Raw genomic sequence first — 24,357 nt, forward strand, 5'->3', positions numbered from 1 at the left:
TGCAAAAAAAATAATAAAAAATAATAAAAAAAACGTTAAATTAAACGTTTTTTTTATTAATTTGCGTCAAAAAGTTTCGACGAAACTTTACCTGCGGGATTCTGGTACAATTTGGAGCCGATTTCCCTGCAAAAAAAATAATAAAATCTAATAAAAAAACGTTAATTTAAACGTTTTTTATTAAGTTTCATAAAGTTTCAAAACTTCAAAACTTCACTTGCGGAATTCCGGTATCCAATTTGGAGCCGATTTCCTGCAAAAAAAAATAATAAAAAATAATAAAAAAAACGTTAAATTAAACGTTTTTTTATTAATTTGCGTCAAAAAGTTTCGAAAATCGAAACTTTACTTGCGGGATTTCGGTATCCAATTTGGAGCTGATTTCCTGCAAAAAAAATTAATAAAAATAATAAAAAAACGTTAAATTTAAACGTTTTTTTATTAAGTTTCGTAAAGTTTCAAAACTTCAAAACTTTACTTGCGGGATTCCGGTATCCAATTTGGAGCCGATTTCCTGCAAAAAAAAAATAATAAAAATAATAAAAAAACGTTAATTTAAACGTTTTTTTATTAATTTGCGTCAAAAAGTTTCGAAAATCGAAACTACTTGCAGGATTCCGATATCCAATTTGGAGCCGATTTCCTGCAAAAAAATTAATAAAAATAATAAAAAAACGTTAAATTTAAACGTTTTTTTATTAATTTTTTTCAAAAAGTTTCGAAAAATCGAAACTTTGCATGTGGGATTCCGGTATCCATATTGGAGCCGATTTCCCTGCAAAAATATTAATAAAATATAATAAAAAATGTTATATTAAACATTTTTTATTAATTTTTTTCAAAAAGTTTCGAAAAATCGAAACTTTGCATGTGCAATTCCGGTATCCATATTGGAGCCGATTTCCCTGCAAAAATATTAATAAAATATAATAAAAAATGTTATATTAAACGTTTTTTATTAATTTTTTTCAAAAAGTTTCGAAAAATCGAAACTTTGCATGTGGGATTCCGGTATCCATATTGGAGCCGATTTCCCTGCAAAAAAAAATAATAAAATATAATAAAAAATGTTATATTAAACGTTTTTTATTAATTTTTTTCAAAAAGTTTCGAAAAATCGAAACTTTACCTGCGGGATTCTGGTATCCATATTGGAGCCGATTTCCCTGCAAAAAAATAATAAAATATAATAAAAAACGTTAAATTAAACGTTTTTTATTAATTTTTGTCAAAAAGTTTCGAAAATTCAAAACTTTACGGTATTCCTACAATAATATTAAAAAAAAAAACGTTAAACGTTTTTTTCAAAGAAGTTTCGAAAATGCGAAACTTATCTGGAATATCGGCGTCCACGTTGGAGCCGATTTCCTATACAAAAGTAAAAAAAAACGTTTTTAGTAATATTAAAAAACATTTTTTAAAGTTTCGAAACTTTTTTTCGAAACTTACCTTTGGAAATCAGTATCCAAGTAGGAGCCGATTTCCTATAAAAGGTATAAAAAAAATGTTAAAACGTTTTTTTTTATAAAGTTCAAGAAATTCTTAAAACTTACCTTTGAATTCGATCCTCAATAGGAGACTTTATATATAAAAGTATAAAAAACGTTAAAACGTTTTTTTATAAAGTTTCGAAGAAATTCTTCGAAACTTACCTTTGGAATCCAGTATCAAAGTCAAGTAGTTTCCGATTTCCTATTTAAAAGTATAAAAAAAAATGTTAGAAAACGTTTTTTAAAGTAATAGTTTTGCAAAAAAAATTAATAAAATCAGAACGTTAACTAATGTTCCGATTGAAAATATTAAATGAAAAGTTAAAAAATGTTTCGTAAAAAATAAAAATGTTAAAAATTGGAACATTATTTCCGATAAAAAATTAAAAAAAAATCCCAAAACGTTTAAAACCGTTTTGTTTAGGAATGAAGTTAGATGAAGATAAAGTTTCGAAACTTTAGTTTAAATAAAGTCTAAATTCGGTAATAGATCAACTAATTGCCAGATTAATTTTACTGTGGCTGCGGCTTAGTACATCATAAGTTGATTTTGAAAAATCGTTTATTCGAATAACTTCTGAAATTGAGACAATTTTTCCATGCCCAAAAGTTTTGATTTCGACCAGTGCAATTTGATATAAAAGTGCCATAAATCAGACAATATTAGGCAAATTTTAAGCTGTTAATCAAATATGATAATTTTTTGCTAAATTTTTATTGAATTTTTATTGAATTGTTAATTTTCCATAAATCTGAAGTACATATTTGAATATTGTAAATTTTAGGTTGATTTACAAATTTGTCAGATTTTTTTTGATATCAATCAGCCGTCAATCAAATATAATGATTTTTTAACAAATTTTTGTTGGATTTTTATTGAATTTTTATTGAATTGTCAATTTTCCATAAATCTGAAGTACATATTTGAATATTGGGTAAATTTTAGGTTGATTTGCCATTTTGTCAGATTTTTTTTTTTAATTTCAACCAGCATCAATCAGCCGTCAATCAAATATAATGATTTTTTGCTGAATTTTTATTGAATTTTTATTGAATATTTATTGAATTGTCAATTTTCCATAAATCGGAAGTGCATATTTGAATATTGGGCAAATTTTAGGTTGATTTGCTATTTTGTCCATTTTTTTTTTTAATTTCAACTAGCATCAATCAGCCGTCAATCAAATATAATGATTTTTTGCTGAATTTTTATTGAATTTTTATTGAATATTTATTGAATTGTCAATTTTCCATAAATCAGAAGTGCATATTTGAATATTGGGCAAATTTTAGGTTGATTTGCCATTTGTCCATTTTTTTTTTTGATTTCAACTAGCATCAATCAGCCGTCAATCAAATATAATGATTTTTTGCTGAATTTTTATTGAATTTTTATTGAATATTTATTGAATTGTCAATTTTCTATAAATCGGAAGTGCATATTTGAATATTGGGCAAATTTTAGGTTGATTTGCCATTTGTCCATTTTTTTTTTGATTTCAACTAGCATCAATCAGCCGTCAATCAAATATAATGATTTTTTGCTGAATTTTTATCAAATTGTCTGATTGGCATCAATCAGATGTGCCGATTTATAATGTTAGTCAATTTTGGTCTGATTTTTGGCCGATTTTCCATATGTCCGATTTTTTTAATTTTGACCAGTGGATATATATATATAATATATAATTATTCTTACCATTTCTTTAAAAAATGTTGACATTTTTTTAACTAATATTATTGTAAAAGATATACATAAAAGTATACCAAGAAAACTAAATGTCAAAGTACCTTTCAAAATATCACTGGAATTATGTATAATTTTCACTTCCATCTTTTCTGCATGATGATTATGATTAGGATAAAAATAAGATCAAAATGGTAATTTTCCTTATTTATACTGGATTTTCAATGACCTTTATCAATAGGAAAGTATTATATTCATTTAGAATTAATATGGCTGATCCTATGAATGATTATATTTATATTAACATTAAAGAAAAGTGCAAGCAAAGATGTCACACTCACATTTTAAGGATATATGTATTAAAGGAATGTCATTTCTAATTGCAAATAAAGTAGATCTCACACATTTTATGGAAATGATATCTTTTATTTAAATTTTGATGAAGAGTTTATGAATTTAAGGAGACATTCAAGTAAAAGATTGCCAATAGTGATAAGCATCTAGCAGATTGGATTATGGAAGGACTATGTGGTGTAGAATATGATAGTATTGATTTTAAGCAATACTAATATAAAATAAAAAATTTAATTAACTTAATTCTTTAAAGATAATTCTTTAAATATATTAAAGTATTTTGGCCTCAACATGCATTCAACAATAATGAAAAAAGTTTTCCTTTTGTTATGATATATTATGGACTAAAGGTGGGAAATTAAAAAAGTGAGTTATTATAAGATTATTTATAATTTATTTGTCTGCTTAAATTCACTTGTAAACTAATATATTTTAATTATTTTTTATTTAATAGCAACAATGATGAAGTTATCAGTGAATTCTTCATAATTATTATTTATTTATTTTAATTCTTGTATTTTTTACTGAATATTTGAATAACTTTCCTTAATTGTTAAGAAAAGTTATATTATAAAATTGTAAATATCAATGGAAAATATTTATATGGTAAAGGATTTATGAATATCATGCAATTCAGAAGAAGAAATAAGTGACTATAAAATTAGGAAATTGTAAGCATACCATACTTTTTTATATATATTTATACTGGAAATTAAAAATGAACATATTACTGATAAATAGAAAAAAGTAATTTTATCATTGATTATATTGTATGGACACATTTCTTAAGTACTATGGTAAAGAATTTAAAGAATCATAATGATTTATTGTTAAAGGCAATAAGACCAAGGCCTGAGCAATTTGCTTTGCAAGTAAAATATGTATTTGAATTCAGAGTGGTATTGTTAATTCATATAGCACAATGTCATGATTGTACTTTTAAATTGATGGAATCAGGAGTTTTTGAGTACTTGGATGAACTAACATTTCTAGATAAAAGACCAAAATTTAACAAAACAGCAAATAATTCTGATGATAACCCTGATATCAACAGCTTTTAATCATTATACTACATCTTATCATCTTATTGCTTGTATCCTTAATCCTTATGAGCATAGGACATGAAAGTGGACCTGCTTTAATAAAAGTATCAAGATTCGTAAGTAGACATCAAGGATTGATATTAAAAATATTGACAGATATTTCTCCAGTCAATTTATTAGTTTCACCAAATGTAGAAGTTAAAGATAACGTTATATTAAGTATTGGAATTGTTCACAAAATGTTTCGTATATTTTACTTCTTGGGTGTTAAGCTAGAAGTTATTGATAAAGTACGTTGAGAGATACATCAATGGACATTTCAAGAAATTTTAAAAGAATTAATGATATGATTTTTTTTGGTGCGAGAAAATTTGGTGACAATAATAACAGGAAATGAAGCTGACATAAAATATGCGTAAGAACAAATTGAAAATATTAATAGGAATTTTTTGAGTGGTGCTAAATAGTAACTGTGAGCACAAAAGGTATTCAAGATTTTAGACTGATTTTTACAGCGATCCTTAAATATGTCAAAAGGCCTGATAATGATTATTGTGGTGATTTTAAGAAACCCAAACTTTCAATATGCATAAATTATGTTCATACTTCTATAGATATTTTAAATCATCATATGCAAAATTTTAGGAGAATATCTATCAAACTTGAAAAAGGTGATAACATTGAAGAGATTCTATCTGGGCTTCGTAATAAAGATGTTGATAATTTGGGCGCTTTACAATAGAAAGGGATGAAACTACTAAAAAAAATAAAAAATGAGTTAATATAAAATCTTGACAAATTATAGCATTTGGAATATTTTTGGCATATAAAAGATAATTTGAATTTTTTTAGTAATTTTGTTCCTTTCTACTGCAAAGTGCCCATTTAAATAATTTATAACGAAAGAGTTTAGCATTACGTACTTTACAGTAACAGCTTAGTAAAACATTGAAGTGTATTATACAACATTTATATGACGTAGAGATTTCTTTACTTTTAATATGGTGGCATCTTAACCATTATATGATGACAAAATTTATTTGAGGAATCTCTACAACATTGCTTGGAAATACTGATAAAACAGCTTTACAAAAAGACACAAAATTAGTCTTGACAGATATATTAGAAAAATTAGTATCTTTTGAGAAGAATACTGCCATAAAATATAAAATGCTAAATGAATATATTCAAATGATACTTCACAAGATAAAAGTACTTATTGCTTGATCTTACTAATAAGTAACGTAATACTGTATTACTAATTGTACTGTATGTTATTGTACATCAGTAAGTTTTTTAGTATTAGGATCCTCAAAGAATCCTAAAATCCATAACATAAGAAAGATCCTCAAAGAATCATCCCTTCCATATCCTCTAAGGGTTCCTTATTGAAAAAAAAATTAAGAAATCCCTAAAGGTTAAAAAGAATCCTTAGAGATATTATTTAAAAAACCTTTAAGGGTATCGTTTAAAAGAAACTTTAGGGACATTATTTAAGTAAACCTTAAGGATATTATTTAATTATTTAATTTTTTATTAATTATTTATTATTTTAAAATTTATACAATTTTTACTCCTAATTTAACTATCTAATTCTTGGTTATCATGATTATAATTATTTTCTAATTCTTGATTATCTTCCAATTCTTGATTATTCTCCAATTCTTAATCATAATTACTCTCATTATCACTGCTATTGTTGCTACTAGTATCACTATCATTTTCTTTACATAGTTCCATAAGTCTAATTTGTTTAGTAGTATTTGCGGTTATTTCCTTTGAATTAGAAAGACAATCCTAAAAAAATTTATTAATAAATATTTTTTAACTAATTAAATAATTAATATAATACATATTGAATACCAAATAAATATTATATCTATTTCGCAAAGAATTACAGTCAACTCTCTTTATAGTCACACATTTGGGACAGTCCATATTTGGTGATTATAAAGAGATGTGACTATATAAAAAATTTCTTATATTAGTATATCATAATTCCGGCCAAAAATTAACATAATTTTAGCTAAAATTATATTTAAAACTTTATTGTATCGTAACTCCTCCAATATTAATCGTAGAGAGATGATCTTACTGCCATTCGATTCGTCTTGATGAGACGGTGCTAATGGTATAAAATACATCGAAATCCAATCACTAGATTAATTTCTGAAATTAAAAAAATATTAAATAGTTTTTAAGTAGTACCTCCGTCAATATTGACCACAGAGAGTTGAGCTTACAACCATTCGATTCGTCTTGATGAGGCGATTCTAACGAGCTATTAATCGTCTTTTTAAAATCACTAGGTACTGAGATATTTAGCAAAATGTTAAATGGTGCAGTAAACGTAAATCAAGAAATATAATAAAGCTGATGCTTAACATTTTGTTGAATAACTCATCAGCCAGTGATCGTAAAAGAATAAAACTACCACCATTCGATTCGTCTCAGTGAGACAATTCTAACAAGCTATGGTACATCTTTATACGATTATTAGATGCCAAGTTATTTAATATATTTTTTATATAACTGTGATTATAAACGGTTCTTTTTAATATAAGTTTTTTGAAGATAGGTGTGATAGTGACTATAGATATATTGTGACTATATCTGATATAGGATAGATTTTAACAATAAAGTGTTTTGAACATTTCAACTGGTGTGACTATATAGTAGAATGTGACTATAATGGGAGTGACTATAGAGGGAATTGACTGTATTACCAATAGATATTTTCAGATGTTTCAGATTTAACACAGTTTCACATACAGCTAGGGTAAAAGCTGTATCCTTTTCACTTGTTTTCTTTTTACCCATGCCTTATTCTTTATTGCTTGAATATATAAAAGGTTTCCCTCTTCATCAGTTTTAAATAAGCATTCAAATATTTTTTTGATTTTATGTGATTGTTTAAATGAACAAATATCATCAGCTGATGCAGTACAGCAGTAGTATTTATACGAACTAGCCAATCTTTACCAAATATGTCAAACATGGTGGTACAGATATCTTTGGCTTTATCACAACGCTGACTTTTAATTATATCATTACACTAAATATAGAAATTTTATATTAATAGTTATTATTTAGTATTACTAATTTACTATTAATAAAACAAATAAATCCATAATTACCAAAGGTTTAATTCGTCCTTCATAAATATGCATCCATTGAGGTCCATGCTTTTCAATATATCCAGGTTTTTCTTGTTCAAGCATAGGCTCAAATGCTTTTTGAAATGCAATACCGTCTGGATAAATCCCAAGAATGGGTAATTGAATTATACAAAGTTTTTGACGCTAAATTCTAAATACATAAAAATAAGTAGTCGATAAATTTAATAAAAAAGCAATTACAAATTATACACACCTTTCAATAACAGTTTTCAGGAATCATTAATTGGTCAACTTTTTCCAATAGTTCATTTAATTGTTCATGAGTTTTCTTATAAAATTCCTTTTGCTTGTTTTTAACATCATAAATTACTTGAAATATTTCTTTATTTTAAGTTAAACAGTTTTTTAAACCTTCCATAAGATGATAATAAGATGTGTCTATCATAAATCAAAATTAAAATGTATATTTTGATTATGCTTAAATAACTTATGATAATGACAAATAACACATCTTACCATTAGTCTTATTTGATATTTGTCTTACATTAATAGCAGTATTACATTGTTCTGTTTGATCTGCATCAACAATAACAATGGATTCAAGCGTAATGAGATTTTTTTCGTTCACTTTGTGACTTTTTTTTATAATAAACTAGTGTTCATCCATTGTTTACGATAACAGTTAATATGTATTAAAATGGCATAATTCCGGCCAGAATTAAAAAATCTGCAAAGAATTTCCTTTTTTGGAAATTTAAGCAACACAATTTTTTTAATTTCTCTAAAAGTAACAGAAGATAAAATTTCCTTTTTTTTGGAAATTTGCGTAACTGTTAATTTCCTTTTATGGTGGTAAGCTATAGCAGGGTGTAATGTGGCGCCTCAAAAAATTTCCAGAGATCCTGAGATTTCCCGAGCTAAAGCGGAAAATCTATAGTGCTGGTGGCATAAAGCTACATAGTCCTTCGTGGCGTAGTAGCTCATGCTAGTACTCGCCACTCCCACGAAAGACCTTGTAAACTCAGCCACAGCTTATAATAGATTTTCTGCAGAGCCACTCAGAGAATCCCAGGAATCTAAAAATTTTTAGTGGCGCCACTAGACTTCACTCCCACTCTAGCATACTTCTTTTATGGAATTCTGTGTAACCAAAAATTTCAGTTTTTTGCCATAATTTATTTAAACTTTTTTTTTACTTTAATCCTATTTCTTTTTTGAAATTTTTTTATATATATATCACGGCAAGTAAGGTTTTTTTACTTCTTTAACATGTAAATTATTTTCGTGTTAATTCACTAAATCTCAAAAAGACAAAATAAAACTTTTTAATATTTCGCTCTTCGGTGATATAAGACATCATTATGACTAAGAAAAAAGGCAAGTAATACGTTCAACTAGGGCTCCGATCGATTTCAGTAACTACCAAACTGTACCGATCGGTTTCAGTATTAGAACGGTTTCGGTATTCTGATTTACCGAACCGAACCTTTCGGTAAATTTACCGATCGGTTTCAGTAATTTCAGTTTTGGTATCAGTTTTGCGATTTACTGAACCGATTTACTGAACTAAAACTTTTGGTAAGTTTCGGTAAATTTTACCGATCAGTTTGGTAGATTTTACCGTTCAGTTCAGTAGATTTTACCGTTCAGTTCGGTAAATTTTACTGATCAGTTCGGTAGATTTTACCGTTCAGTTTCGGTAAATGTTTTGGTTAAAAAATGCCGCACTTGACGTTTTTTAACTAATTTATTAAAAAAACGTCAAAGTGCAACGTTTTTAATAAAAAATTTTTTTTTATTTTTTAGTTTAAAAACGTCGCACTTGACGTTTTTTTAACTAAGTTAATTTATTTTTATTAAAAAAACGTCAAAGTGCGACGTTTTTAATAAAAAATTATTTTTTTTTATTTTTTAGTTTAAAAACGTTAAAGTGCGACGTTTTTTAACTATGTTTAATTTATTTTTTATTAAAAAGACGTCAAAATGCGGCATTTTTAATAAAAAAAATATTTTTTTTTTGATTTTAGTTTAAAAAACGTCGCACTTGACGTTTTTTAACTAATTTAATTTATTTTTATTAAAAAACGTCAAAGTGCGATGTTTTTAATAAAAAAATTTTTTTTTTATTTTTTAGTTTAAAACGTCGCACTTGACGTTTTTTAACTAAGTTAATTTATTTTTTATTAAAAAAATGTCAGAATGCGGCGTTTTTAATAAAAAATATATAATTTTTTTGATTTTAGTTTAAAAACATTGCACTTGACGTTTTTTAACTAATTTAATTTATTTTTTATTAAAAAACGTCAAAATGCGACGTTTTTAATAAAAAAATACAATTTTTTTTTTATTTTTTAGTTTAAAAACGTCGCACTTGACATTTTATAACTAATGTAATTTATTTTTTATTAAAAAATGTTGCACTTGACGTTTTTTTAATCTAATTTAATTTATTTTTTATTAAAAAACGTTAAAGCGCGACGTTTTTAATAAAAAAATACAATTTTTTTTTGATTTTTTAGTTTAAAAACGTCGCACTTGGTGTTTTTTAACTTATTAAAAAAATGTCAAAGTGCGACGTTTTTAATAAAAAATACATTTTTTTTTTAATTTTTTAGTTTAAAAACGTCGCACTTAGCGTTTTTTAACTAATTAATTTTTTTTCTTATTAAAAAACGTCAAAGTACGACATTTTTTCTTTTCTTTTAACAATATTATCAAGAACTCTTCTCGCCACAAATCACATGATTGCAAAATCGCGCAATCTGCAATATTACGGAATTGAGTATTTCTGATTTAATTACCAAATTTTTGCAGATCGATCTTATCAATTTTAATCTTTTTTTACATTTTTTTCATTTTTTTCATTTTTTTTTATTTCTAATATTAATTATATACTAATTTCTCTATAATAATAATAATAACTAATTACAATAATGACTTCTGAGTTCGAAGAAAACGACATTGAGGAAACAGCCGAGGAAGAGGCTGAGGAAGAGGCTGAGTATGAGACTGAGGAAGAAGCTGCTGAGGAAGAGGTTGAGGAAGAGGCTGAGTCTGAGACTGAAGAAAATCAAGTTGATGATACTGAAACTGAGGAGTGGCAGATAGAAAAAAATATTGAGCGTGAAGTAGAACAAGAAGAAACTAATACGAAGAAACGTAGTTGGGTGTGGAAGCACTTCACATATGATGAAACTGTGAAGAAGGCAAAATGCAAGCATTGTAAGATTTTAATTGCTTGCAATAAAGGAAGTACGTCGGAAATGGCTGGTCATATTAAAAGTAAACATAAATTAATGAAAGAAAAAGGAAAAAAATAACTTACAATATGTGAATCTATTAATAATTCTGAAGTAATTATAAGTATAATGTTCATTTCTTTTTATTCATATAGGTTATAATTTTGTGCATTAAATATGAATATTTTAATTTTTAATTTATAAACTCATATATTTTATTAATATTCATATTTAGGTATATAGTAAAGAAACTTTTAAAAAATTTATTATTTGATGGATTGTAAAAAATGACCTTCCTTTTACTTGTGTTGAATCTGAAGATTTTCGTAATATGATTTCTCTTTTACGTAAAGATGCCTTCATTCCATCTGCTGATACGATCAAAAATTATATTATGACATCTTTTAATGATAGTCAAAAAAAAGTTGCTTCTATTTTACAGGTTATATATATTAATGTTTTTAATAATAGTTTTATTTGAATTTTACTAATTATTATTTTAATTTTTGTAGAATACGTCTAGTAAAATTTCTTTTACGATCGATGCATGGACTTCATCGAATAATTTTTCTTTTTTAGAAATAACAGCTCATTTGGTTACAGAAAATTGGGAAATTAAAAAGTTTCCTTTTAGATTTTATTAAACTTGAAGGGCCGCACTCAGGTGCCAATAGTGTTCCGAACGGATCGAATCAGATCGGATTTGAGATGAATCTGATCTTATCCGAATTTGGATCAAAAAAAGTTGGATCCAATCCGATCCGAATTCGGATCAAAAATAATTGGATCCGATCCGATCTGAATCCGAAATGAGCTTGATTCGATTCGGTCTGAATCCAATTCGGATAAAACTGATTTGATCTGAATCCGATCCGAATCAGAAATTAAAAAAATGTTTCGCAACGTTTTTTTAAAGATTTATTTAATAAAAAATGTTGTGAAACATTTTTTATTTGAAAAAAAACTGTTGCGAAACGGTTTTTTAACGAATTTAATATAAACCGTTGCGAAACGGTTTATTTAACTAAAAAGAACCGTTTCGCAACGGTTTTTTAAATTATTTTAGTATAAACCGTTGCGAAACGGTTTATTTAACTAAAAATAACCATTTCGCAACGGTTTTTTAAATTGGTTTAATAAAAACTGTTGCGAAACGGTTTATTTAACTAAAAAGAACCATTTCGCAACGGTTTATTTAACTAAAAAGAACCATTTCACAACGGTTTTTCAATGATTTTAATATAAACCGTTGCGAAACGGTTTATTTAACTAAAAAGAACCGTTTCGCAACGGTTTCTTTTAATGAGTTTAATATAAACCGTTGCGAAATGGTTTATTTAACTAAAAAGAACCGTTTCGCAACGGTTTCTTTTAATGAGTTTAATATAAACCGTTGCGAAACGGTTTATTTAACTTAAAATAACCGTTTTGCAACGGTTTTTAAATAATTTTAATGAAAACCGTTGCAAAACGGTTTATTTAACAAAAAAGAACCATTTCGCAACGGTTTTTTTAACAATTTTAATATAAACCGTTGTGAAACGGTTTATTTAACTAAAAAGAACCGTTGCAAAATGGTTTATTTAACTAAAAAGAACCATTTCGCAACGGTTTCTTTTAACAATTTTAATATAAACCGTTGCGAAACAGTTTATTTAACTAAAAAGAACCGTTTCGCAACAGTTTCTTTTAATGAGTTTAATATAAACCGTTGCGAAACGGTTTATTTAACTTAAAATAACCGTTTCGCAACAGTTTTTAAATAATTTTAATGAAAACCGTTGCGAAACGGTTTATTTACTAAAAAGAACCGTTTCGCAACGGTTTTTTAAATTATTTTAATATAAACCGTTGCGAAACGGTTTATTTAACTTAAAATAACCGTTTCGCAACAGTTTTTAAATTATTTTAATATAAACCGTTGCGAAATGGTTTATTTAACTAAAAATAACCGTTTCGCAACGGTTTTTTTAACAATTTTAATATAAACCGTTGTGAAACGGTTTATTTAACTAAAAAGAACCGTTTCGCAACAGTTTCTTTTAATGAGTTTAATATAAACCGTTGCGAAACGGTTTATTTAACTTAAAATAACCATTTCGTAACAGTTTTTTAAATAATTTTAATAAAAACCGTTGCGAAACGGTTTATTTAACTAAAAGGAACCGTTTCGCAACGGTTTTTTTAACAATTTTAATATAAACCATTGCGAAACGGTTTATTTACTAAAAAGAACCATTTCGCAATGGTTTTTTAAATTATTTTAATATAAACCGTTGCGAAATGGTTTATTTAACTTAAAATAACCGTTTCGCAACGGTTTTTAAATTATTTTAATATAAACCGTTGCGAAATGGTTTATTTAACTAAAAATAACCGTTGCGAAATGGTTTATTTAACTAAAAATAACCGTTGCGAAACGGTTTATTTAACTAAAAATAACCGTTGCGAAACGGTTTATTTAACTAAAAATAACCGTTTCGCAACGGTTTTTTTAACAATTTTAATATAAACCGTTGCGAAACGGTTTATTTAACTAAAAAGAACCGTTTCACAACGGTTTTTTAAATTATTTTAATAAAAACCGTTGCAAAACGGTTTATTTAACTAAAAAAACCGTTTCGCAACGGTTTTTTAATGATTTTAATATAAACCGTTGCAAAATGGTTTATTTAACTAAAAAGAACCGTTTCGCAACGGTTTTTAATTGTCTTAATAAAAAACGTTGCACGAAAACGTTTTTTATTTTCTAAGATTCGGATCCGATCCGAATCCGTTCGAATCTGATCTGATCCGATCCGATTTGAATGAATAACTGATCCGATTCGATTTGATCCGAAACGGATCAAATTTTTTTGATTCGGATCGGATCACGGATCATAAAAAAGCTGATCCGATTCGATCCATTTCGGATCAGATCTGCGAATACGAATCGGATCAGTTTTTTTTCGGAACACTAGGTGCCAATATCAAAGATGCTTTTTTAAAAAGCTTAAAAAATTTTAATATTGAATCAAAGGTTAGTTTTTTTTATAAATAGTAAGATAATTTTAATAAAAATTAAAAAAAAAATTTATATAGATTCTTGGGGTAACGACTGATAATGCCAGCAACAATATTACATTTCTCAAAGCTGTTGAATCTGATCTTTCTCAAAGATACATCTATTATGATAGTGATGATAAGCACGTGCGTTGCTTGGCCCATGTAATCAATCTAGCAGCACAACAAGTCCTTACTACCCTTAAAGCCACAGATAATGATGAATCATCAAATGAAGAAGTTGGTAGTTTGATAGTTAAGGTAAATAATTTTATTATATTATTATTATTAAAATTTAATTAATAAATCTATTAAAAAATTGTATTGCCTTTTAGCTTCGTACTCTTATTAAAAAAATAAAAGCATCACCCCAACAAGTAGATAAATTCAAAGCTCAATGTAAAGTTGCAAATGTTCCAAATCTAAATGTCATACTAGATGTTCGCACTAGATGGAACTCTACATATGATATGCTTGTAAGGGCAAGAAAACTTAAGGAAGTAAGTTTGTTATTTTATTAATTTTTATTTTAATTAATTTATTAAAAACAATTATAATTTTATTTTTAGCCACTTAATATATTAAGTAACAGTGATTCAAATCTTCGTCCTTTTACAATTAATGAAGATGAATGGATTAATTTATTAGAAATAGAAGAGTTATTGAAGGTTAAATTTTAATATTATATATATAATTATGTATTTTTATAGTTTTATTAAAAATTTTTATTTTTTAGTATTTTGCTAAAGCAACAAAGCAAATTTGTGGGGAAGCATACCCAACACTATCATACGTGATTCTTATATACAATATTTTGTTAAATAAATTAGAGGATTTCCGGGATACTCCAAATAGATTTGAAAATGGAAAAGTAAGTTTATTTATATTTAATATTTATATTAAATGTAATTAAATTCCTTTTTTTTAATAGGAAGCGGCAATTAATGCCATTAATAAGCTTAAAATTTACTACAATAAAACTGATTCAACTTTATATGCAGTTTCTTTAAGTAAGTTATTATTAAGTTAATTTAATTTAATTAATTTTAATAATGTTTGTAATATATATAGTTTTAGATCCACGTCTTAAAGTAGAATATATGAAAAATAATGAATGGGAAACCCAATGGGTTGATAGAACAAAAAAAACTGTATGAGTTTCATTTGTTTTATTTAAATTATATTATAATTTTCTTTATTTTATACATACTATATAATAATTTAATAGGTATCTGAACTCTATATGACGTTATATGCACCTCAAGAAACTCAAAATACTAATATAAAATATAATTCATCAGATGAAGATCTTGTTTCACATATTTTCAAACGGCGCCGTATTGAATCTGTAAGTGAATTTGATCGTTATCTTAATGCTGATTGAGCACAAGCTCTGTGTGATACTTTAAATTGGTGGAAAGTAAGTTTATTATTTTAAAGAATATTTATTTAATTAAATATTTGTAACAATTTTTTAATTAATAGCGACATGAGGAAGAATATCCTAACTTATCGAATATGGCCAAGGACTACCTTGGGGTTCCAGGTTTATTACTAATCTGTTTTATTTATTATTCAATAATATTTTTTAATGTAAAAATATTTTATTTGGTAGCAACGAGTGCTCCTGCTGAACGTATTTTTTCCAGCGCAGCTGACGTAATAACATATGATAGAGCAAGTCTTGCACCCAAAACTGTGCGTGCAGTCATGTGTCTGAAGCATTGGTTTCGTTCAGGTGTTTTAGATTAAATTTAGGTTTATTAGTTTTTCATATTTGAATTTTGTTATTTGAAGTTAGTTATTTGGATGGAGAAGAATTGGATACTCAGGAAAACTTTGGATGAATAATTTACATCAAAAGAAGATGATTGATATAATTTCTTACGATAACCTCACTTCTTTATAACACAATGTTGAAAATGTATGGAAAATGTGTGTTGATAGCTTTTAATTTTGACAAATAAAATTGTTAAACCCGATCCAATTCAATCAAAGTCTTACGAAAATGCTTTTTCATAACCAATTTAATAAAAAAAAAAATGGATCGTTGATGTTTTTTTAAACAAACGTTGCAAAACTGTGTTTGTTTCGCAACGTTATTTTTTGAAATAAAAACGTTTTTTATTAGTTACACCGGTCAAATGATGAAGTATCGGGTAATAACATATCAGGGCATGATATGCAATATTAAACGATATGTTTAATGGTTTAGTTTATTTGCTTATTTGCGTACAATATTTATCGATTTTTATTTTAGGTATTGTACGGTATTGTATTTATATTGGTTAACGTCATGAAATATTACATGATCGAAGTTTCTCTTAAAAAAAAAAGAAAATAAAGTTTTTTTTTCATTTTGAAAAAAAGTATTTTTTCGTTTTTTCGGTTACCGCAGAGGACGTTGTCTCACCATATCACTGACTGGTCCCATATTTTTTATCCTATGAAGAATATCATTAACTGGTCCAATATTTCTTATCCTACGAAGAATATCGTTAATGCGATTTTGTTCTGGGGTCAATATTCAAAAATAAAGTTGTCGTGAGACGGATAAAACTGCAAGAAAATGTATAAGGATATACACCTAACTGCGGAATTTACTTTATTTTGTGTATCATGTGTGACGTCTCCCTTTCTCCTTTTCTGAAAAGGAGATTAACTTTAGTCGTACTATATAGATTTTAGTGGAACTTTCGAATGGGAAAATTTCGCAATATCAGTATGTTCCTTATTCTGATGATGTTTATCAAGAAGGGAGTTTTAGAAATAAACTTCAAGAAACGAACTGACGTTTCTTTTTTTAAATTTATAAGTTTTAGCTTTTCCGGAGAGGACTTTTGGACGGTAAGTTCGTTTTTTGGAAGTTGAGTTTTGAAATTGACTTCAAGAAACGTACTAACGTTTCTTTTTTTTTAAATTTTGTAGGTTTTAGCTTTTCTGAAGAGGACTTTTGGATGGTAAGTTTGTTTTTTGGGAGTTGAGTTTTGAAATTAACTTCAAGAAACGTACTAACGTTTCTTTTTTTTAAATTTTGTAGGTTTTAGCTTTTCCGGAAAGGACTTTTGGACGGTAAGTTTGTTTTTTGGGAGTTGAGTTTTGAAATTGACTTCAAGAAACGTACTAACGTTTCTTTTTTTTAAAATTTTGTAGGTTTTAGCTTTTCCGGAGAGGACTTTTGGACGGTAATTTTGTTTTTTGGGAGTTGAGTTTTGAAATTGACTTCAAGAAACGTACTAACGTTTCTTTTTTTTAAATTTTGTAGGTTTTTGCTTTTCCGGAGAGGACTTTTGGACGGTAAGTTTGTTTTTTGGGAGTTGAGTTTTGAAATTGACTTCAAGAAACGTACTAACGTTTCTTTTTTTCTAAATTTTGTAGGTTTTAGCTTTTCTGGAGAGGACTTTTGGACGGTAAGTTTGTTTTTTGGGAGTTGAGTTTTGAAATTGATTTCAAGAAACGTACTAACGTTTCTTTTTTTTAAATTTTGTAGGTTTTAGCTTTTCCGGAGAGGACTTTTGGACGGTAAATTTGTTTTTTGGGAGTTGAGTTTTGAAATTGACTTCAAGAAACGTACTAACGTTTCTTTTTTTTTAAATTTTGTAGGGTTTAGCTTTTCTGGAGAGGACTTTTGGACGGTAAGTTTGTTTTTTGGGAGTTGAATTTTAAATTTGACTTCAAGAAACGTACTAACGTTTCTTTTTTTAAATTTTGTAGGTTTTAGCTTTTCTTTTCGGACGGTAAGTTTGTTTTATAGGAATAGAGTTTTGAAATTAACTTCAAGAAACGTACTAACATTTTTTTTTTTTAAATTTTGTAGGTTTTAGCTTTTCTGGAGGGGACTTTCGGAATTTGTACGAACTAGAAATAAAAAATTATACATGTACTGCTGTAAATAATAAATATTTCGTTCCAATAGAATGAATGACAATAAACAAATGGTTATATTAATTACTTAATTTTAACAAAACGTTTTTTTAAAAAAAGCTCGGTAAATCGGTTCGGTTTTCGGTAATTACTGACCGGTATCGGTATTAATGATTACCGAAATCGATAGGTTTCGGTAATCATCAATACCGATACTGATCAATTCAGTTCGGTATCAGTTTTTGCAAAAACCGAACCAAACCGAACCGATCGGAGCCCTATTTATTTTATAGATATTGGTTGGGATCTTTGGGCGGAATGATAAGTTTTGAAAGTTTTATTCACTTTTGAAACTTCAATTATTTTTTTGTTTTTTCTAATGAAGTTTTACTAAGGTATTCTCTTTTTGTAAGTCTACGGCTTCCTGGGTACTTCCTGAATGGAACTTCGAAGGTATCCTTCGAAGTTCTTTAATTTCTTTTATTTTCTTTAATAAAACGTTACTAACTAACATTTTTTCTTTTTGTAGGTTCATGACTTCTTGGAACCTTAAGGTATTTTTAAATTTTTGTTTTTTCTTTTAATTTTAGTGAAGCGTTACTAACTAATAAAATTTTCTTTTTTTTGTAGATCCACAACTTCTTGGATGGGACCTGGATAGAACTTCGAAGGTATTCTTCAAAGTTCTTTAAATTTTTATTTTTTTAAATGAAATTTATTTTTTTTTAATGAATCGTTTGCTAATATTTTTGTTTCTTTTATTTTTGTAGATCTATACAGAATTTTGAAGGTAAAACTTCGATATTTAATTTTTTTTTTTATTCAACGAAACGTTAACTACGTTTTATTTATCTTTTTTGTAGGTTGCAGGCACTTTTGGCTTTTTGGTCAATTTCATGATAGAATTTTGAAGGTATTTAACTTCACGATATTTATTTTTTTTATTTTATGTTTTAAAAAATTAAAAAAATTAAACGAAACATCTAACGTTTCAATTTTTTATTTTGCAGGTTTTTGGACTTCTTGATAAAATTTCGAAGGTAAACTTCGAAATTCTTATTTTTTTGTTACTTTAATTTATGAAACGTTTACTAATGTTTCAGTTGTTTTTTTTGTAGGGTTTTGGTTTTCCGGCTCCTGGACGAAAGAATTTTGAAGGTAAACTTTTAAAATTCTTTTTTATTTTTTATTTTATTTTTCTTTAGTGAACGTTCTACTAACATTCATTTTTCCTTTATTTTTTAGATTCTGGCTCTATTTGAAAGAACTTCGAAGGTATAACACTTTAAAGTTTCTTTTTTTTAATTTTCTTTAATGAACGTTTTACACTTTTACTAACGTTTATTTTCTTTATTTTTTAAGTCCCGACTCTCATTTGAAAGAACTTCGAAGGTAATAACACTTTAAAGTTCTTTTTTTTTAATTTTCTTTAACGAACATTTTACTAACGTTCATTTTCTTTTATTTTTTAGATCCTATCTCTCATTTGAAAGAACTTCAAAGGTAATGACACTTCAAAGTTCTTTTTTTTTAATTTTCTTTAACGAACGTTTTACTAACATTTGTTTTTCTTCTATTTTTAGGTCCTGGACTTCCATTTGGAAGAACTTCGAAGGTAATAATATTTTGAAGTTATTTTTTTATTTTTCTTTAACGAACATTTTACTAATATTCATTTTTCTTCTATTTTTTAGGCCCCAGCTCCCATTTAAAAGAACTTCGAAAGTAATAATACTTTGAAGTTCTTTATTTTTTATTTCTTTAACGAACATTTTACTAACATTCGTTTTTCTTCTATTTTTAGGTCCCAGGCTCTCATTTAGCATATTTTGAAGGTAATAACACTTTGAAATGAATTTTTTGGTTTATTTTAACAAACATTTTACTAACATTCGTTTTTCTTTATTTTTTAGATTCTTGGGATTTCATGTCTAAGGTTGCTTATCTAAACCTCTTCAAAATCCTACGATTAGTTTTGTCAAAATTTTACTATAAATTTATTATAGTTTTGGCAAAGTTTCGGCAGTTTCGGCATTTATAATAAGTTTCAGCAGTTTCGCCTTTCTCCAAAGTTTCGCCAGTTTTTTAATATAATTTTAATATAGTTTCAGCAGAATTTCGCTTTTCGGTGAAACGCCATCTTTCCTAAACCCCTAGGTTTCGGCAAGCAACCTTATTCATGTCAGACATTTTGAAAGTAATAACTTCAAAATTTGTAACAAATATCTCTATTTTGTTTGTTGTTTGTTGGAATCGAACCAACTGGAACAATGTTCCAAACCATTAACAACATGTTAATGTGCAGTAAAAAGATGATGAATAGCAATGGCTAGTAATAGATTTCAATTGTATTTGTAAACTTGTTAATATATAATAAAAAAGTAATTTTGATTATATAAATAAATTAGTAATTAATGCAATAAATTAATTTGTATTATTTTGACGCAGATTTTTACTGAAAAAAATTGCTAAGGTATTTCGAAGGTTTTTTATTTAAAAATCTGCGCAGAACTTTGTTATTTATAAAAATCTGCGCAGATATAATTTCTGAAAATTTGTGCAGATATGCTTCCCAAAAAATTTCCTGATGTACCATTTCTTTTTCTAATACTATGCCACATTATCATAACTCTTCTTTGGCGACAGTTTCTCAGGATTCCTGGATTTTTTAGATATCCTCTTCTATAATTCAGGGTGGATCTTGGATCTTACACTTGGATTTTCTGCGCTGTTTAATAGTTCAACCTCTTAGGGTCTTTTTCTGGTAATGGACTGGATTTTTGGATGTTGGATAGTTGACTCATACTGGCCTTCAGGTAAAGTTGGGGTATGCGATTCTGTAATAGTTTAGTTTTTCTTTTCTTTAACTTTATTTTAGTATAGATTTCTTTACTTATATAAGTCGTGAGACTATTCTTTTTATTTTTTATTAGTTATTTTCTTATTTTTGTGATATTATTTGTTTTTTAATTTTTGAAGTTAAAATATAAATAAATGATAAAGTCATAAGACTGTTTGCACAATAAAAGGATAAAACTACTACCATTTGATTCATCTCAGTAAGACAATTCTAACAAGCTATGGTACATCTTCGTACGATTATTAGATGCCAAGTTATTTAATATATTTTTTATATAACTGTGATTATAAATGGTTCTCTTTAATATAAGATTTTTGAGGATAGGTGTGATAGTGACTATAGATAGATTGTGATTATATAGGATAGATTTTAATAATAAAGTATTTTGAACATTCAACTGGTGTGACTATATAGTAGAATGTGACTATAATGGGAGTAACTATAGAGGAAGTTGACTGTATCCTATATAATTAGAAATTACTCACTAATTTATCATTTTTTTTGATTTCAGTATCATCTAATAAATGCATGCTAGATTAGCATTTTCTTATTTTAAAAATACAATTTAGAAATTATACTTTTTTTTGATGTTTGATGTTATTTAAGGTTGGTTTAGTCCTATATATTAGGTAATCATCAGGTTTGACTTAACAAAATTTAGCAATTTTTTGTATTATATTAAGTGAAAATTTGGTCTATAAACTAAACTTAGGAAGAACTTTTCCACTAGATCATCAGTTTTATTTAGTTAAATCCATTCTAATCAATTTGTAATTCCTTGTATAGTATCTGATGTATTTTTATGAAATATATATAAATAAAGTATATAATTTTCTTTGAATTTTTAATTATAATAATTAAATCAATTACAAAACTTAAAAAAAGTTAGATTAAATATATGCTACCACTGGTAAAAAAATGATTTATCCTACACATATCTTACACATATTGGGTACTTAAAATGTAGAAAATCATATACAAATAATACACATATCATACACATATCGGGTACTAATATATATATCATACATATATCAGGTACCTGATAGGTATACTATATATATAAGTATCCGATACGTGTATGATATGTGTATTATTTGCATGATTTTCTACATTTTGAGACGATATATGTAAGATATGTGTAGGATATGTGTAGGATATAGACCATTTTTTTACCAGCGTACATAAGTAATTGCTAAATCTTTGATTGCATCTTCAATATTTTTACTAAAAGTAATATTATATTCCAGTTTTATGTATTTTTTGATTGCATAATAAGTGATTTTATAAATAAACAAAATAATTTGATAAATATATAATAATTCTTTCAAAAATTTGAAAAATTATTATTTGTGTATAATGAGAATTTATTATTATTTTCACCTTTCTCACTTTTAAAAATATCTAATTTTTTATGTTAATATTATACCATTCCTTCCAATATGATAAAATAATTAGCAGTTCAGTATTATAGTAATGGATTCATTATCAGAAATTATAGTAATCTATAATAACTTCTTTTCAAAAGTTTCTATTATGCTATGTAATAATGAAGCAGTAAATTAGACATTCTGTTTTGTATCATTTAAGTAATTTGACCAATGATCAAATGCTTGAATGTTGAAATTATATATTTTAAAATTTTTAATATAAATAAATATACTATGAAAACTTTAGTCATATTTGCCAAAAATTTCAGATTTATTTCTTTTAAAAATTCTTATTTTATAATCTACAATTAATAATATATACCATTTGAATTTAGTTAAAGTAAATTGGAATTTAATTAAGGATTTAGGTATTATATCTTTCAGATATGGTAAGACATGAAGGATATTAGAATATTAGCTATTTTTGATATTTTGATAATAAGTTATGTCTAGATTGTTTTTCAATTTCTTAAAAAATTCAAATAGTTTTTTACAATTTTAGCAGACTTTTAAATAATCTTGATTATAATTACCAAATGCATGTTGAGGATAATGATACAAAAAACATGAATAGTATATCCATATCATAATGCATTTTCGATTTTAACATTAACTGAAGTGGATTTATTATTAATAAACACATAATTTCAAATGCAAGTATAAATGAGATATCTGCCAGATATAACAATTCATCAATAATAAGAAAACAAGAAATTGAAAAATTGAACCATAATCTTATATTGAGAACAGGAAATTGAAATAGTTTTTGAACTAATCTTAATTCCTTAGTATCCTAATAACTTATTTTTTACTTGGCAAATTTTATTTATTCTAATATAGAACAATGATTAATAAATAAATACACTAAATGTGTAGCTACAAGTACAATAATTCATGCCATTTAATTTAATTAGACAATGTGTTTTTTAATTGACTTTTCAATTTGACAGCATCTTTAGCAAAATTACGAATACCCTCAGAAAGCTTTTCAGTAGCCATGGCATCTTCATTGAATTCCCATCGGAAAGTCTTCTCATCAAAAGTGACTTTTGGTTCCGAAAAAGCTTTAGCTATAATAATTGAAGAATAGTAAATTCGTAAATAAATATAATTTTCCGTCAATTTTTTTAAATTAAAAATAATTACCTGATTCAGGACTCAATTTTCTTTTAATTTCTTTTTTATCATTTTGTAATTCATGCAACAAAGCAGGACTAATAGTTAAGAAATCGCAACCAGCTAATTCTTCGATTTCACCAGTATTGCGAAAAGAAGCACCCATTACAATAGTTTTGTAACCATAGTTTTTATAATAATTATAAATTCTTGCAACAGAGCTAACACCAGGATCTTCATGTGCCGCGAATGTTTTGCCAGTGCTTTTCTTGTACCAATCAAGTATACGTCCAACAAATGGACTAATCAAAGTCACTCCTGCTTCAGCACATGCAACAGCCTAAAATATGTAAGAGAGTTAAATTTGATTAAATCAAAAAATGTCAATGGATATTCTCAAAAGTGACTTACCTGAGGGAATGAAAAAAGAAGAGTGAGATTGCAATGAATTCCTTCTTTTTCTAATTGACGAGCAGCTTGAATTCCTTCCCAGGTAGATGCAATTTTGATTAATATTTTTTCCTTTTCAATACCAACTTCTTTATAAAGTTTAATAAGACGTTTCGCTTTTTCAATAGTTGCTTCCTTATCAAAAGAAAGACTTGCATCAACTTCAGTAGAAACTCTCCCCGGAATAATTTTCAGGATTTCAACTCCAAAATTAATCAATAATTTATCCATAGCCCATTCAACCTTTTCATCAATTGACCCTTCTTTGCCCTTTGCATATTCGATGGCTGAATCAATCAAATGGGCGTAATTTGGTTTTTGCGTAGCGGCTAATATCAATGATGGATTCGTAGTAGCATCTTGAGGCTTATATTGTGAAATTGCTAACGAGATACATATATTTGCATTAAAAAAAATGTTTATACTATAAATAAATATGCAATACCTACTTTCAAAATCACCAGAATCCGCGACGATGGTTGTATGTTGTTTAAGTTGATCAAGAACTGATGTCATAATTGAAAGAACAATTCAAGAAAAAAAAAGAATGTGAATTTATTTTGAGAGAATTTAATCTATTTATGTTTGATTACAAATGTAAGCAATCACCAATCAGTTACATGTGAAACAGAACGTGAGAAAATAACGTTTGAAATCAAATTA

The 24,357-nt window shown here is 26.7% G+C and overlaps 6 protein-coding genes across 6 annotated transcripts; 4 read left to right on the top strand and 2 right to left on the bottom strand.

Annotated features, from left to right (window-relative positions):
* Positions 1-4,325: 4,325 nt before the first annotated feature.
* OCT59_004491 (uncharacterized protein) lies at positions 4,326-4,592 on the top strand (the record flags this gene model as incomplete). The annotated part of the gene is made up of 1 exon (XM_066148314.1): positions 4,326-4,592. The coding sequence occupies one exon, from the start codon at positions 4,326-4,328 to the stop codon at positions 4,590-4,592; it is 267 nt and encodes an 88-aa protein (XP_065996927.1).
* A 47-nt stretch (positions 4,593-4,639) lies between these two features.
* OCT59_004492 (uncharacterized protein) lies at positions 4,640-5,316 on the top strand (the record flags this gene model as incomplete). The annotated part of the gene is made up of 2 exons (XM_066148315.1): positions 4,640-4,864; positions 5,143-5,316. 2 exons carry the CDS (start codon positions 4,640-4,642, stop codon positions 5,314-5,316), a joined length of 399 nt encoding a protein of 132 aa, XP_065996928.1.
* A 2,088-nt stretch (positions 5,317-7,404) lies between these two features.
* On the bottom strand, positions 7,405-7,795 carry OCT59_004493 (uncharacterized protein; the record flags this gene model as incomplete). Its single annotated transcript, XM_066148316.1, has 2 exons — positions 7,405-7,629; positions 7,712-7,795. The coding sequence occupies 2 exons, from the start codon at positions 7,793-7,795 to the stop codon at positions 7,405-7,407; spliced, it is 309 nt and encodes a 102-aa protein (XP_065996929.1).
* A 3,468-nt stretch (positions 7,796-11,263) lies between these two features.
* Positions 11,264-11,576, top strand: OCT59_004494 (uncharacterized protein; the record flags this gene model as incomplete). Its single annotated transcript, XM_066148317.1, has 2 exons — positions 11,264-11,374; positions 11,445-11,576. The coding sequence occupies 2 exons, from the start codon at positions 11,264-11,266 to the stop codon at positions 11,574-11,576; spliced, it is 243 nt and encodes an 80-aa protein (XP_065996930.1).
* A 6,701-nt stretch (positions 11,577-18,277) lies between these two features.
* Positions 18,278-19,693, top strand: OCT59_004495 (uncharacterized protein; the record flags this gene model as incomplete). The annotated part of the gene is made up of 13 exons (XM_066148318.1): positions 18,278-18,291; positions 18,368-18,392; positions 18,469-18,509; positions 18,609-18,628; positions 18,702-18,751; positions 18,849-18,878; positions 18,957-18,996; positions 19,044-19,113; positions 19,201-19,230; positions 19,311-19,341; positions 19,422-19,453; positions 19,533-19,563; positions 19,643-19,693. 13 exons carry the CDS (start codon positions 18,278-18,280, stop codon positions 19,691-19,693), a joined length of 465 nt encoding a protein of 154 aa, XP_065996931.1.
* Positions 19,694-22,722: 3,029 nt separating this feature from the next.
* On the bottom strand, positions 22,723-24,243 carry OCT59_004496 (uncharacterized protein). The gene is made up of 4 exons (XM_025317390.2): positions 24,144-24,243; positions 23,656-24,077; positions 23,275-23,584; positions 22,723-23,198 (listed from the first exon to the last, which is right to left on the bottom strand). The coding sequence occupies exons 1-4, from the start codon at positions 24,208-24,210 to the stop codon at positions 23,035-23,037; spliced, it is 963 nt and encodes a 320-aa protein (XP_025178373.1). The 5' UTR covers positions 24,211-24,243; the 3' UTR covers positions 22,723-23,034.
* Between the last annotated feature and the right edge of the window lie 114 nt (positions 24,244-24,357).

The sequence above is a fragment of the Rhizophagus irregularis genome, chromosome 12 (genome assembly GCF_026210795.1).
Source record: "Rhizophagus irregularis chromosome 12, complete sequence".
Lineage (NCBI taxonomy): Eukaryota > Fungi > Glomeromycota > Glomeromycetes > Glomerales > Glomeraceae > Rhizophagus > Rhizophagus irregularis.

Coding starts and splice junctions, on each gene's coding strand:
- OCT59_004496 (XM_025317390.2), bottom strand. CDS start 24,210: ATGACATCAGTTCTTGATCAACTTAAACAACATACAACCATCGTCGCG. Junction 23,585..23,655: donor TTCTTTTTTCATTCCCTCAG/GTAAGTCACTTT, acceptor TACATATTTTAG/GCTGTTGCATGTGCTGAAGC. Junction 23,199..23,274: donor AAAATTGAGTCCTGAATCAG/GTAATTATTTTT, acceptor CAATTATTATAG/CTAAAGCTTTTTCGGAACCA.